This window comes from Dryobates pubescens, chromosome 24 (assembly GCF_014839835.1).
Source record: "Dryobates pubescens isolate bDryPub1 chromosome 24, bDryPub1.pri, whole genome shotgun sequence".
NCBI classification, from domain to species: domain Eukaryota; kingdom Metazoa; phylum Chordata; class Aves; order Piciformes; family Picidae; genus Dryobates; species Dryobates pubescens.
In genome coordinates, this window is record NC_071635.1 from 15,590,113 (window position 1) to 15,604,513 (window position 14,401).

The following is a 14,401-nucleotide window of genomic DNA, read 5'->3' on the forward strand; positions in this document are numbered from 1 at the left end:
GCAGCGCCCCTGTCGGCTCCCGGTGGAGCTGCGGCCCCCGCCTGCCACCGGGGTCCGGCACCCCCTGAGCGACCCCTAAGCCCCAGGCCTCAGCCCAACTGCTGCGGGTGAGGCGCCGGTACAGCCGCGCTCTGCTGCGGGGCCCGGAGTGCACCGTGAAGCTGCCATCCCCGCTTGCTTCGTCCTTCCGCGTGCACCGTGCTCCCCGCACCCCTCCCGCCGCGGGCCCTGTGGCGAGGTGGGGGTCGGTGCCCTGGACGGGGACCGAGAGACCGGGAGAGGCGAACTTCGGTGTTGGGGGAGGGGAGGGGGCGTAACGGTGCAAGCCAGTTCAGGAGGCGGCGGGGCGGGCGCTCCGGGGGCGGGCACAGCCGGGGCGGCACTCTCCGCTGCCGGCGTTTCGCGGTCGCCACAGTCACCTTCCGCGTTCCGCGGCCGCACTGCCCGGCCCGGCCCGGCCCCCCGCGCACCGCAGGGCGGAGCGCCCGCCGCCGCCGCCTCTGTCCCCGGTGCGCCTGGCTCCCCACGTGCCGCCGCGGCCATGGGCTTGCTGCCGGTGCCGGCGGAGGTGCGGGCCATCCTGCTGGACATCGAGGGCACCACCACACCCATCGCCTTCGTCCAGGTGAGGCGCAGGCGGCAGCCCCGGCGGCATCGCTGGGGGGGCTCCGCTAGCATCGTCGCCGTGATCCCCCGTCAGCCCGGAGCGCGGGGGTGAGCGGTGTGCGTACAGATCGGTGTCTGTATGACCCTTCCGCGGCGGCTGTGCCGGGGCTGCGGGCGGCAAGGCCCCGCTCCCTCCGGGAGCCTCCTCCCGCCTCTGCTGTGCTTTGCTTAACAATGGTCCCAAGGAAATCCGGTCGGTGCTCACCCGTGGGCAGCAGAACCGGGAGCTGTTAGATCCAGGGCAGTTCAGCAAATGGTGTTTCCCGCGGGGTATCGGCAGCTGGGGCTGGAGCATCGCTGCTGCCGCTGGAGTGAAGGCTGCGGCTGCAGCACCTCCACCCGAGTCGGCAGGGGCCTGAGGGACCACCTCGGGTGAGCTGCTCTCCTTTCCCTTCAGGAACACGCTGCGGTGTCGCCAGAGGTTGATGTCCTTCCTCCGGCACGCACAGGAGCAGTACGCGGCAGGGTTGCGCAGAGGGCACATCAGGTGTAGGTGGGGAGGGCTGTACGAGCAGGGGGGGATGTGTGAGGGGCTTCCCTTGCCTAGGAAAAGGCTTGAGACTATGAAAATGTTTAGGGTGCCGGAGCCAGGGGACTGGGAAGCCTGGGAGGCCAGCAGGAGCCATTGGAAGAAATGCTGTAAAGTGCTAAAATGTGTGGTTCTCCCAGCACTGTGGGTGCCTTTCACACAGAGAGGCTTTGGTCCCTAACCAAGCCTCAGCCCTTCACACAAGAGAGCAGTTTGCTTGTATTTAGGACAGGGAGCAGAATTACCCCTGCAGAATAGGTCAGGGAGCAGAATTATCCCTGCAGAATAGGTCAGGGAGCAGAATTATCCCTGCTTCTGCCCTTAACTTGTGTTTGGTCTGAGACACTGGAGCTTTAGTTTGATCTTTTTCTTTGCTGGCAGGTGATGCATGGAAGGGTAAAAGCTCTTTCCAGAAATTCTAGGTGCTGTCACAGATGAACAACGTGACCTACATCTTTCCTGTCAGTGTGCTCACAGTGCTCTTGAAGAAACTTCAGGTCTAGGTGGTAGTGCAGCTGCATCTTTCAAGTGAAAACAGCTCAGATTTCTTACTGAACATCTAAGGGAGCAACAGAGTTGGTTGCATCCCCTTTGAATCCTTTTTGCTGTCATGCAAGTAACATCCAACGTTCCTGAGATGGTTGCCTTCCTGGAGTCACTCTGTTGCAGGGATTTGGGGTTCCCAATAAAGCTCAGTTTGCTGGGAATCCTGAAAATGCTTGAAACAAGTTCTTTCACTTGGACTTTCAGTTAACCTCCACCAGCATCTGTTTGCCTCTGGAAAGATCTTCTGCTGGTTCTGTGCAGGCATTTTATTCTTCACAGTTCATAGAATGGTTTGGGTTGGAAGGGATCTTCAAGATCATCTAGTATCAACCCCTCTGCCATGGGTAAGGGCACCTCCCACCAGCCCCAGGTTGCTCAAGGCCTCATCCAGCCTTGGCCTTCAACACCTGCAGGGAGGGGACAGCCACAACCTCCCTGGGCAACCTGTGCCAGAGTCTCCCCAGCCTCACTCTCAACCATTTCTCCCTCATCTCCACTCTCAGTCTCTCCTCTCCCAGCTCAAAGCCATTGTTCCTCAGCCTGGCACTCCCAGCCCTTGTCCAGAGTCCCTCCCCAGCTCTCCTGGAGCCCCTTCAGGTACTGGAAGGCTGCTCTGAGGTCTGCCTGGAGCCTTCTCTTCTGCAGGCTGAACAGCTCCAGCTCTCCCAGCCTGTCCCTATAGGGGAGGTGTTTCCCCTGTGGCTTTTTATACCCTAGCCCTGGCTGTCCCTGCCTCTGATGTGACATCTGGCATGATTTGGGTGGGGGGTTGAGTAACACAGTTGTATCTGGGTAGTATGGCCTTTGGTTTATTATCTTACAGAGGGCTGCCAACTTCCATGTTCAAATTGCAGTTAATTAGTCAAAGGTCCTCACTCAGGCACTGTAGCCTTCAAGATGTGTGTCACAGCTGCTTGCTCCTCTTGTGTCAGCCTTGCTTCATTAGTTTTAGCCAAAACAGGACCAGCTTCTCTTCACCTCCTTCAGCCACTGGCAGGCCAGCTCAGCTGATCTGCACCCTCAGAGGCAGCAGAATCACCTCTTGGTGGCAAGCATCTCAACCTCTCTCCTGAAGGGCACTAAATTCGGTGGCATTGCAGTCACACAGCATGCTGGGCAGTCTGCCCACACTGAGGAAACAGCTCCCTGCCTTTCCCTGTGTCCTGAGGCTCTTCCTGCTCCCACAGATCCTGCCATGGCAGCTGCTTGGGACTTCCCAGTTCTGAAACAGCACTCATGAGGGCAACTCACAATCATTTCTGGTTGCCCTTGGGGTTTCTAGGAAGGTTTGTCACTCTCCTGGGGCATTTTCCCCTAACCCTCTTTCATTTCATTTGCAAGACTGTCCTATGGAGCTCAGTGTCATGGAACTAGACCTTTCTGCTTAGAAAGGTCCTCTGGCTCTGGTGAGGAGTGGAGATGTGATGCTGGTTGTGGCTGGGGTGGAGTTAATTTCCTCCATACTAGCTGTTCTGGGCTGTGTTTTGGATTTTCCACACTGCTGGGCACTGCTGACACAGAGCCAAGTCCTCTCCTGCTTCTCACCCCACCAGAGAGCAGGCTGAGGGGGTGCACAAGAAGCTGGGAGGGGACACAACTGACCCCAGCTGACCAAAGGGACATCCCAGACCATAGGGCATCGTGCTCAGCAGGCAGAACTGGGGGAGGAGGGGAGGATATTTGGAGTTGTGCCATTTGCCTTCATAAGTAACCACTGGAGGTGATGGAGCCCTGCTCCTGGAGATGGCTGAACCCTTCCTGTCCATGGGAAGTGGGGAAGGAGATCCTTGTTCAGTTGTGTTTGAGCACAGCTTTGGCTTTCCCTGTTAAACTGTCTTGATCTCAGCCCACTTTGACTGTTCTGATTCTCTCCCCCACCCCACTGGGGAGGGAGGGAATGGCTGTGTGGTGCTTGGGTGCCAGCTGCAGTTAAGCCACTGCAGATGTGCTTGCAGAACAATCTTCCTTAGTGCCCCATTAAAGACAGAGTCACTTCAGAACTGATGCACACTCAGCTTTCTACTCCTCAGCTGGTGGGAACTTGGGAGCATGTCTGTCATTTGAGGCAGTTCTTGGGAAGCCCAGGAAAAGTTGTTCATCCACCATTCCATCCTGGGACTTCAAAGTTGCAGCTGCAGAAAGATTCGTGCAAAACCATCCACCCTCTTGGCTGATCTGTCTGGCCTGTGCCCAGCCCTGCCCTTGGCAGGAGGTTTCACAGGCTGCAGTAGTGTGGGGGAAGCTCTAGCAGGGAAGCAGAGAATGGCAGGGGTTGGAAGGGACCTCCAGAGATCATTAAGTCCAACCCTCCTGCCAAAGCAGGATCACCCAGGGCAGGTCACACAGGAACATGTCCAGAGGGGTCTGGAAAGTCTCCAGAGCAGGAGACTCCACAACCTCTCTGGGCAGCCTGCTCCAGGACTCCAGCAGCCTCACACCAAAGAGCTTTCTTCTCATGTTGAGGTGGAACTTCCTGGGTTCCAGTCTGTGTCCTTTGCCTCTTGTCCTATCACAAGAAAAGAGCCTGGCCCCTGCTTCTGGCTCCCAACCCTTGAGGTGCTATAAACATTCATAAGATCCTCTCTCAGCCTTCTTCTCTGCAGACTAACCAGCCCCAGGGCTCTCAGCCTGTCCTCATCAGGCCCTTCATCATCCTCATAGCCTCCACTGCCCTCTCTCCAGCAGATCCCTGGCCCTCTTGAACTGGGGAGCCCAGAACTGGACACAATACTCCAGATGTGGCCTCCCTAGGGCAAAGTAGAGGAGGAGAACCTCCCTTGACCTCCCTTCATGTACCCCCAGGAGGCCATTTAGGGCACATTGCCATTCATGGATAACTTACTGTCCACCAACACTTTGAGGCCCTTCTCCATGAGCTGCTCTGGGAACAGTCTTGCTGTTTGCTCATGGAAATGACCCCCCAGGCCAGCCTGTGCCAGCACTCCTCTAGCAGCCTGCCAGCCTCACCCCTGCCAGCCTCAAGGAGCTGTCTGCTTTTCACAGAATCAACCAGGTTGGAAAAGACCTCAGAGATCATCAAGTCCAACCCATTACCCAATACCTAACACCCCCTGACAACTAAACCATGGCTCCAAGTGCCACATCCAATCCTTTTTTGAACACCTCCCGGGCAGCTCATTCCAGTGGCAAATGATTCCCTCTGTGAAGAACTGTCTCCTCATCTCGAGCCTAAACCCCCCCTGGCACAGCTTGAGACTGTGACCTCTTGTCCTTTTCTTGTGTGCTGCCAGGAGACCTTGTTCCCTTACATCAGAGACAACCTGAAGGAGTACCTGCGTGCCCACTGGGAGGAGGAGGAGTGCCAGCGGGACATCAGGCTCCTGAGGAAACAGGTGAGGTACCAGCTGCACCCTGCAGGCTCCCTGGGGCTTGAGGTCACTCAGGCTCCCTCAGTCATCCCACATTAAATCATGCCACTCTCTGGCCCCCACAGAGGCTGCTTGCCTCACTTGGCTTTGACTCCCCCCTGCACCCAAAGCCTGAGGTTTTGCTCAGGGCAGAGCTGGTGCTTGGTAGGCAGCAGCACCTCAGCTGCTTCCCTCAGCTTGCCTTGGTCGTGGTGGCCCCAGGCAAGTGTCAAACCATGACTTTTCAGCTTCATGCCTGCACTGTGTCCTTCTGTGGTGGGTTGAAAATTCCACCCCCACCCCACTGCAGCCTCCTTTCAGGGAGCTGTAGAGAGCAATGAGGTCTCTCTCCCCTCAGCCTCCTCTTCTCCAGGCTAAACGCTCCCAGTTCCCTCAGCTGCTCCTCACCACACCTAGTCTGAAGCCCTGCCAATGAGCCCAGCCAGCTGCCATGATCAAACCCTAGTCCCCTTTTGGGTGAGGGCTACCCCATCAGCTGCCAGCAGGCCTGGCATCATGGAAATGGACCCATCTGACATTGTCCTTGTCCAGTTGTGCCCTGTGGTGGGTTGAAAATTCCTCCTCCCCCCAACATTAAATTGCCAGCCCAGCCCAGTTGGAAGCAAATGAAAGCAAAGTCCCAAGCAAAACTCCAATCTACAATGGAATGCAGTGAGTGTGTACAACATATACAGCATTTACAGGGATTTGCAATTAATAAACAGCACAAGAAACCACCCCACACACACCTTGGCCAAAAATCCAGGGGAGCTAATAGCTGCTTTCCCCTTCCCTGCTCCCCTCCTTACCCCCCTGGACACAAAGGGACAAGAAAAAAGAGCAGAGAATTGTTTTTTAGCACTTGGCCAAAACAGAGGACAGAGCCAAGGTCAGCCAGAAGCAAGAGAGTGTCTCCCAGAGCCAGGAAGCTGAAAAGGGAGAGAGAAAGTTCACAGCCCTAAGTTTTATGTCTGTTATCTGTCCAGTGGGGGATTGTTGAGCACTGGGCATTATCTTCCCTTTTCCAGCCAGTGGTGATTTCTTGACATCCCACACACAGGGCAGTGGCATTTGAAACCTGTGGCTGGCTGAAGCTCACTGATGCATTTGCTACTCTGCCTTCATGTCAGTGATTCAATCCTTCAGTGCCATGCTCATCAGGGTACTGACAGTGCAGCTGCAGCAGTGCTGGTTGTGGGGTTTGGAAGGAGCAATCCAAGTGCTTCTAGGCACCTGGTGAAGCCATGGAGAAAAAAAGAGAGTGTCTCCCAGAGCCAGGAAGCTGAAAAGGGAGAGAGGAAGTTCACAGCCCTAAGTTTTATGTCTGTTATCTCTCCAGTGGGGGATTGTTGAGCACTGGGCATTATCTTCCCTTTTCCACCCACTGGTGATTTCTTGACATCCTACCACTCAAGAGCTGTGGGAGATTTTAAAGGTACAGCCTGCAACTACCACACCTCCTCTTGCTGGAGCCACTGCCTGCAGCAGAGGTCTTGTCCCACACACAGGGCAGTGGCATTTGAAACCTGTGGCTGGCTGAAGCTCACTGATGCATTTGCTACTCTGCCTTCATGTCAGTGATTCAATCCTTCAGTGCCATGCTCATCAGGGTACTGACAGTGCAGCTGCAGCAGTGCTGGTTGTGGGGTTTGGAAGGAGCACTCCAAGTGCTGAAGCCCTGGAGAAAAGCATTCACAGGATGCTTTAAACCTTTCCCATGGAGGGCAGCTCAGGCTGGCTCGAAGTGCCTCGATGGTGCAGCTATTAGACCTCTTTCCTCAGCTGAGACGTTGAGGCCACTCACCTCTTGTTGTGCTGGCTGGTTTCCAGGCCCAGGAGGACTCCAGCTTGGATGGGGTGGTGCCAATCCCTTCGGATGGTGGCAGTGGGGAGGAGGAGCTGGAGCGGCTGATCCAGGCGGTGGTGGACAACGTGCACTGGCAGATGGCTCTGGACAGGAAAACCACAGCCCTGAAGCAGCTCCAAGGGCACATGTGGAGGGCAGCCTATGCCACAGGGCACATCAAAGGAGAGTGAGTAATGGTGTGAGTAACTGTGTGCCCCTTTTACCCTGGGGCAGCTTCGGGGTGCACCGAACGGGATTGCTGCCTATGCATTTGTGTTCAGTTGTGGCCACTGCTGTCATGGAACCTACTGCAGACACTTCAGGTCCAGCACAGGGAAGCACAAATCCATGGACCTGTTGGAGAGCAGCACAGGGGAAAGGGACCTGGGGGTCCTGGTGGGCAGAAGGATGACTGTGAGCCAAGAATGTGCCCTTGTGGCCAAGAAGGCCAGTGGCATCCTGGGGTGGATTAGAAGGGCTGTGGTGAGTAGGTCAAGAGAAGTTCTGCTGACCCTCTGCTCTGCCCTGCTGAGGCCACACCTGGAATACTGTGTCCAGGTCTGGGCCCCTCAGTTCAAGAAGGACCTCAGAGAACTGCTTGAAAGAGTCCAGCTCAGAGCCACAGAGCTGCTGAAGGCAGTGAACATCTCCCTGTGAGGCCAGGCTGGGGGAAGCTGGGGCTTGGAGCAGAGGAGCCTGAGGGCTGCCCTCATTGTTGTTGATAAAGATGTGCAGGGATGGAGCCAGGCTCTGCTCAGGGATGCCCAATGATAGGACAAGGGGCACTGGGGCAAGCTGGAGCAGAGGAGGTGCCACAGGAACCCAAGGGAAAACTTTTTCACTGTGAGGATGACAGATCCCTGGAGCAGGCTGCCCAGAGAGGTTGTGGAGCCTCCTGCTCTGGAGACCTTCAAAAGCCACCTGGATGCATTCCTGTGAGGACTACCCTGGGTGACCCTGCTCTGGCAGGGCAGTTGAACTTCATCTCCAGAGGTCTCTTCCCTACCATTCTGTGATCCTGTGAGCTGAACTGTTGGAGCTAGGAACCCAAAAGCTTAGAGATGACGAGTGGGTGAGAGTGTTTCTCTTTAAAGGACACAGGGCCTGAGGAAGAGAACAAGGTACTGGAGGCATGATGTGGGAGGACTCTGCTTACAGCCATGTTGCTTGCCAACAGGGAACCCTTCCCAGCTTGCAGGGCAGGTGCAAAAGCCTGCCTACTCTGTCCTCCCCCTTATTTCTCCCTTGCAGAGAAAAGCAGTGGGATATTTCCCCCAACCTTTCCTCCCCTTGCCAAATGGAAGGGGCTGGAGCAACTCCTGCCAAATGTCTGCTGCCTCCAGAGCAGTGGGTGAGCTGCTCAGCTGGCTGGAGCTAAGGAGTCTCCTCTGGAGACTTGCCCAACCCACCTGGACACATTTCTGTGCAACCTGCTCTAGGTGATCCTGCTCTGGACTCGATCTCCAGCGGTCCCTTCCAACCCCTACCACGCTGTGATTGCCTGAGGCTCTGTCACCTGCTGCTGCAATAAGACTCCCCTGGTTGCAAATCCCCTGGGCAGGTGGAGAAGGCAGTTCCCTTGGAAACCAATGGGACTAAGTTGTCAGAGTGCCTGAGCTGAAGGTGTGCCACCAGCTGCCCCTGGGTCTGCCCTTACCTGCTGCCCTGTTTGGCTCCAGGCTCTTCGAGGACGTGGTTCCAGCCATCCGGAAGTGGCGGGAAGCAGGGATGAAGGTCTACATCTACTCCTCGGGCAGCATCGAGGCCCAGAAGCTTCTCTTTGGATACTCTACAGAAGGTGATATCCTAGAGGTAGATAACCATCTCACCTTCCTTACAGCTTTTCCCTCTGCAGAGCCCTTCCCTCCCAACAGCTGCCCTTGGCTGCTGGAAGTCTTTCTGAACAGAGCCTGGAGGTTTGATCGCTGGGCACTGAGCGTGGCTGTGGCAGAAAGAAGAGGGAGGGGACACTTGGCCCTCCTCTTCAGGGGCACCTCAGCAACTGCCTTGGCTTTTCCTCTCTCTTTCAGCTCTTTGATGGCCACTTTGATACCAAAATAGGCCCCAAGGTAGAAAGTGAGAGCTACAGAAGGATTGCCACCAGCATTGGGTGTGCCACCAACAATATCCTCTTCCTGACCGACGTCCCTCGAGGTAGGTGGCCTGCCAGCCCTGCTGCCTCCTGTCTGTGCAGGGCATGGAGATGATCTCTGAACATGTGCTGTTTCACTGTCACAACACCCCAGGAATCACAGAAACATTCAGGTTGGAACAGACCCTCAGGATCACCAAGTCCAACCATTAACCCTGCTCTACAAGGTTCACCATATCCCCAACCACCACATCCAAACACCTCCGGGGTTGGGGACTCCACCACCTCCCTGGGCAGCACATTCCAGTGCCTGACCACTCTTGCTGGGAAAAACCTTTCCTAATGTCCAGTCTAAACCTACCCAGTTGGAGCTTGAGGCCATTCCTTCTTGTTCTGTCACTAATTACCTGTGAGAAAAGACCAGCACCAACTTCTCCACAGCCTCCTTTCAGGTAGCTGCAGACAGCCAGGAGGTCTCCCCTCAGCCTTCTCTGTTTCACACTAGCCATCCCCAGCTCCTTCAGTTGCTCCTCATCAGATTTATTCTCCAGGCCCTTCCTCAGCTTCCTTGCCTTCCTCTGCCCTGGCTCCAGCACCTCCACATCTCTCTTGTATTGAGGTGCCCAAAAGTGGGCACAATACCCCAGGTGTGGCCTCCTCAGAGCTGAATACAAGGGGGCAGTGACCACCTTGCTTCGGTGTCACCCCCACTGGCTGCTGCCATGCTCCTTCCTTATGCTTCCAGGCTGTCACCCAGCAGCAGGACAGTGATGAGTAGCACTGCAGGGAGGGAAAACAGGTCAAGCAGAAAACCTGTCCTTGCTCCAGGGAGCAAGGAGAGGCTGTGCAAGTGGAGTGGAGCATTTGCTGAAGCAGTTGGCATGCCCCACTGGGGAGCAGACACTGTCTGCTGGTGCAGCTCTGTGGCATCGTGGTGGTCGGTTCTTTGTGCTGCTCACCACCAGGTTGTGTTCACTTCTGTCACCAAGACCTGACCCCCTGAAAGCCAGGCTCAGCAGGCTAATTTAATTTCCTACCTTTCCTAGAAACATCTTTCTGGCAGAAACAGCACTGGGTTGGGATCTAAGTCTAGGCCAACTTCGTCCCCAGGAGCCCCTGCCTCCCTCTCAGCCCTGGCAGCAGAGCTGGTGGGAGCTTGCAGTTGCCTCATTCCCCCTGTATCATCTTCCTGTGGCCTCTTGCTGTGCTTAGGGAGTGAAGGAAACTTGTGAGAAGTGAATCCTAACAGGGGGTGTTGGACTTTGGTAGCAAGCCCAACCACAGCCCAGCTGCTTTGTGACAGAAATGGAGCTGCCAGTGTGTGCTGCCTGCAGGGTGCCTTGGCCACCTCTGGGGCCCCAGCACAAGGATATGGACCTGCTGGAGCAGGTCCAGAGGAGGCCACAAAGATGGCTGAAGCACCTGCCCTATGGGGACAGGCTGAGGGAGCTGGGGCTGTTCAGCCTGGAGAAGAGAAGGCTCCAGGGAGACCTCAGAGCAGTCTTCCAGTACCTGAAGGGGCTCCAGGAGAGCTGGGGAGGGACTTTGGACAAGGGCTGGGAGTGCCAGGCTGAGGGACAATGGTTTGAAACTAGAGTGGGGTAGGTTTAGGTTGGATGTGAAGGGAGTGAAATGCTGGAACAAGGTGTCCAGAGATCTGGTTGAGATCCTGTCTGTGGAGACATTCAAGATGAGACTTGAGGTGGCCCTGGGCAGCCTGATCTAGTTGGAGGTGTCCCCTGCTGCTTGCAGAGGGATTGAACAAAAGGACTTTGGAGGCTCCCTTGCAACCTGATGCATTCTGTGAATGTGTGACAACCATCAGCAGGGTGCTGCCTGCAGGGTGCCCTGGACAGCTATCAGCAGGGTGCTGCCTGCAGGGTGCCATCAGCTGGGTGCTGCCTGCAGGGTGCCCTGGACAGCTATCAGCAGGGTGCTGCCTGCAGGGTGCCATCAGCTGGGTGCTGCCTGCAGCGTGCCCTGGACAGCTATCAGCAGGGTGCTGCCTGCAGGGTGCCATCAGCAGGGTGCTGCCTGCAGGGTGCCATCAGCAGGGTGCTGCCTGCAGGGTGCTTTGTGTCCAAGCCAGCACCTGGGAGAGGGAAGCTGAGGCAGCCAGCTCCAGCCTGCCCACAATGTGTGGCCACCCCAGTCCCCCCCTGCAGCTCTGCTGGGGGCTGGGCCCTCTCTGGAGCCCTGCAAGGCCACAAGCATGTCTTTAAAAAGCATGTCAGTGCTTTCAGAATCACAGAATGAACCAGGCTGGAAAAGACCTCAGAGATCATCAAGTCCAACCCATGGTCTAATACCTAACACCTCCTGACAACTAAACCACAGCTCCAAGTGCCACATCCAAGCCCCTCTTGGACACCTCCAGGATGGTGACTCCACCACCTCCCTGGGCAGCTCATCCCAGTGGCCAATTCCTCTTTCTGGGAAGAACTTTCTCCTCACCTCCAGCCTCAACCTCCCCTGGCACAGCTTGAGACTGTGTCCTCTCGTTCTGGTGCTGGGCGCCTGGGAGAAGAGCCCAACCCCCAGCTGGCTTTCAGGAAGCTGTAGAGAGCCATGAGGTCTCCCCTGAGCCTCCTCCAGGCTAAACAACCCCAGCTCCCTCAGCCTCTGCTCACAGGGCTTGTTTTGGGGCACCTCCAAGCCTTGCAGCCCCTGCTGTGGCGGTGCCAGCAGGCAGCCCTCACCTCCCCTCTCCCCACCCCGGCTGTGTTTCAGAAGCCAGCGCGGCGGAGGAGGCGGAGGCGCACGTGGCGGTGGTGACCAGGCCAGGCAACGCAGGACTGACTGATGATGAGAAATCCTATTACAGCCTCATCTCCTCCTTCTCTGAACTCTTCCTGCCTGCCTCCACCTAGGGGGGAGCAGGGCCTGCCCGGCAGCCTGCGCCTCGCCTGCGTCGTCCCTGTGTAACCTTAGGTAATTTCTGTCCGTACCCAGACCTCAAAAGCCGAACCCGCGTCGTGTCTTGGAGCCAGCAGCAGTGCAGGCAGGGATGGGAGGGGGAGAAAGGCAGAGGCCTGCAGCAGCCAGCTGGAGCTGGGAGCAGGGGGAGAAGCAGCACCCATGGGTCATAGACTCACAGAACTGTCAGGGTTGGAAGGGAGCTCAAGGCTCAGCCAGCGCCAACCCCCCGCTGCCATCGGCAGGGACACCTCTCACGACAGCAGGTTGCTCACAGCCACATCCAGCCTGGCTGCTAAACCCCCCCCCCAGGGATGAGGCTTCCACCACCTCCTGCTCTTCCTCCCCTCTCCCAGCTAGCAATTAGCTCAGGGGATGCTTCCTTCAGGCTCTGGTGCTGAGTTGCCCCCCATGAACTCTGGCTGTTGGAGAAACAGTCTGCAAACAAGGGGGGAAGGGGGGTGTCCCCTTCTCCCAGAGGGATCTGTGGGAGGCCCAGGATGGAACATGAGTTTCTCTCTGCAGCCAGGGCTGCTGACTAAAAGCTTTCAAAGTGAGGGGGGGGAGTGGGCTGGAAAATGCCACAGGTGTGCCACACAGTAGATTGGAAGTGTCCCAGCAAAAGCCAGCCCTTGCTGCAGGCAGGCTCTTCAGGCCAGGAACAGCTTCAGTCCTGGCTACACCCACAGCAGGGCTAGGTAGGAAACAGCACAGCTTGCCTATTAAAGCTGCTCTGAGCTACCCAGTGAAGAGTATCTGTATAAACACAGCTTTAAAATGCACCTTTGAGCCTCTCTTCACTGCTGGGTCACAATGGCTGGGCTCTGGGATCCAGCTGGCTGAACACCAAAGCCACCTTGATCTTTCTGAAGCATCTCCCTCAGTACTAACCACCCCTTGGAGCACCTCCTCAGCAGCCACCACCACCCTGACACCTGTTCCTAGCACTGGACAGCTGTGAGCAAACCCCCACAAGCAACTGCTCCCAGTATTCAATGACAGAAAGCCTTCACCTTTCACCTCCCCCTACCTAAATTGTGTCCACTTAGCTCAGATCACCCCTGGAGCTTTCCCTACTGTAGTGAATAAAAACACCACTTTGCTTTGGCTGTGTTCAGTCCCTCCCTCTATTTGGCCTTCCTGTCTACCACCAGTGGTCCCCAGCACTCCAAGGGCAGCTCTTTCAAACCTCTCAATGCTTTGTTTTGCCTTGCCTGCTCCTTTCCTTAAGGCAGGCAGCCCTGTCCTGCCCAGGAAGCTGCTATCACCTGCCTGACCATCTTCAGGTTCCAGCAGGGGCACAGCCAGGTCATACCCAGTCAGAGTAGGGGGGCAGAGGCACTCTGGAGCTGCAGTCCCTGCTGCTGGCACTTTGTGCATGGGTGGCACTTGTGCCATGCACGTTTCTGCATGAGCTGTGCTTGAGCTCGCCCTCAGGGCTGGCCAAGCTGGCATCCCAGGCTGGGCATGGCCTTCCTGAGCTCTGCTCTGCACCTGCAGCTGTGTGAGAACAAAGCAGGGCCCAGGCACTGGGAGAAGCAAACACATCCTGCCAGCAGCCCTGCCCTTCCAAAACCTTTGCTGGTAGCAGGTAAGGCCTGGAGGCAGCCCCTCTGGCTGACCACCTGGGTTTGTGTCAAGAGTTGTGACCTTCCTCCTGGGGGAGAGGCTGCTAATTAGCACTGGTGAGAGTATCTGCATGGCTGAAGAGTCCCTTGCTTCCTTCATGTTGCTGATGATGACACTTGAAATACCTTTTTTGCTTTGCATTTGCCCTCAGAAAGCTATGCATGGGGGGGGGGGGGGAAGAGAGGGGTGATGGGGGACACACACCCCCCCCCTCAAAAATAAAAACCAAATGAAAAGAAGCCTGAGTTTCTCCATAAAAGCACTTTAATTAGTGGTCATGTTTCAGGGCAGAGCAGCAGCCATTGAGCTGAAATGTGCAGTTAGAAAGAGTCTTAAGAAAATGGACATCATTTACCAGCCAAAAAAAACCCACCAAACCCCCACCCACCCCTGAAGTTCTGTTTGGATTGCATATAGGAAAGGAGGAGAGAAAGAAACTTAACAATAGGAATGATAATAAATCATCACAAGCATCATTTTGTTTTCCCCTTGATAAAATCCAAAGTAGGAAGGGGGAGGAAAAATGGTCAAACAGAAAAGTCATTGATTCTGGTACATCCCACCCCCCCCCCAAAAAAAAGCTCACCCAAGGTCACAGTGGCCTATTTACAGTCCCAACACCATCCAGACAAGCAGCTCTTTTGTGCTCCATGTGCACTAAGTAAGTGTCTGTGCCCCTGGGAAAGGATCCTCCACCTGCAGCTTCTCCAGGCTGCCCCCCACCCCCACCCCTCCTGCCCCTGGCTCCCTGGATGGGCTGCTGGGGGAGCTGCTGCAGTCAGTGGTGGAGAGATTTGGTCAGAGATGAA

The 14,401-nt window shown here is 56.2% G+C and overlaps 1 protein-coding gene across 1 annotated transcript; it reads left to right on the plus strand.

Annotated features, from left to right (window-relative positions):
- Positions 1-86: 86 nt before the first annotated feature.
- ENOPH1 (enolase-phosphatase 1) lies at positions 87-12,255 on the plus strand. The gene is made up of 6 exons (XM_054172534.1): positions 87-625; positions 4,993-5,094; positions 6,940-7,142; positions 8,635-8,767; positions 8,986-9,109; positions 11,778-12,255. The coding sequence occupies exons 1-6, from the start codon at positions 542-544 to the stop codon at positions 11,915-11,917; spliced, it is 786 nt and encodes a 261-aa protein (XP_054028509.1). The 5' UTR covers positions 87-541; the 3' UTR covers positions 11,918-12,255.
- Positions 12,256-14,401: the final 2,146 nt, after the last annotated feature.

Excerpts from the sequence above, each read along its gene's own strand:
- ENOPH1 (XM_054172534.1), top strand. The coding sequence starts at position 542 with ATGGGCTTGCTGCCGGTGCCGGCGGAGGTGCGGGCCATCCTGCTGGAC. Across the intron at positions 7,143-8,634 it reads ACAGGGCACATCAAAGGAGA|GCTCTTCGAGGACGTGGTTC; the intron begins GTGAGTAATGGT and ends GTTTGGCTCCAG. Across the intron at positions 8,768-8,985 it reads CAGAAGGTGATATCCTAGAG|CTCTTTGATGGCCACTTTGA; the intron begins GTAGATAACCAT and ends TCTCTCTTTCAG.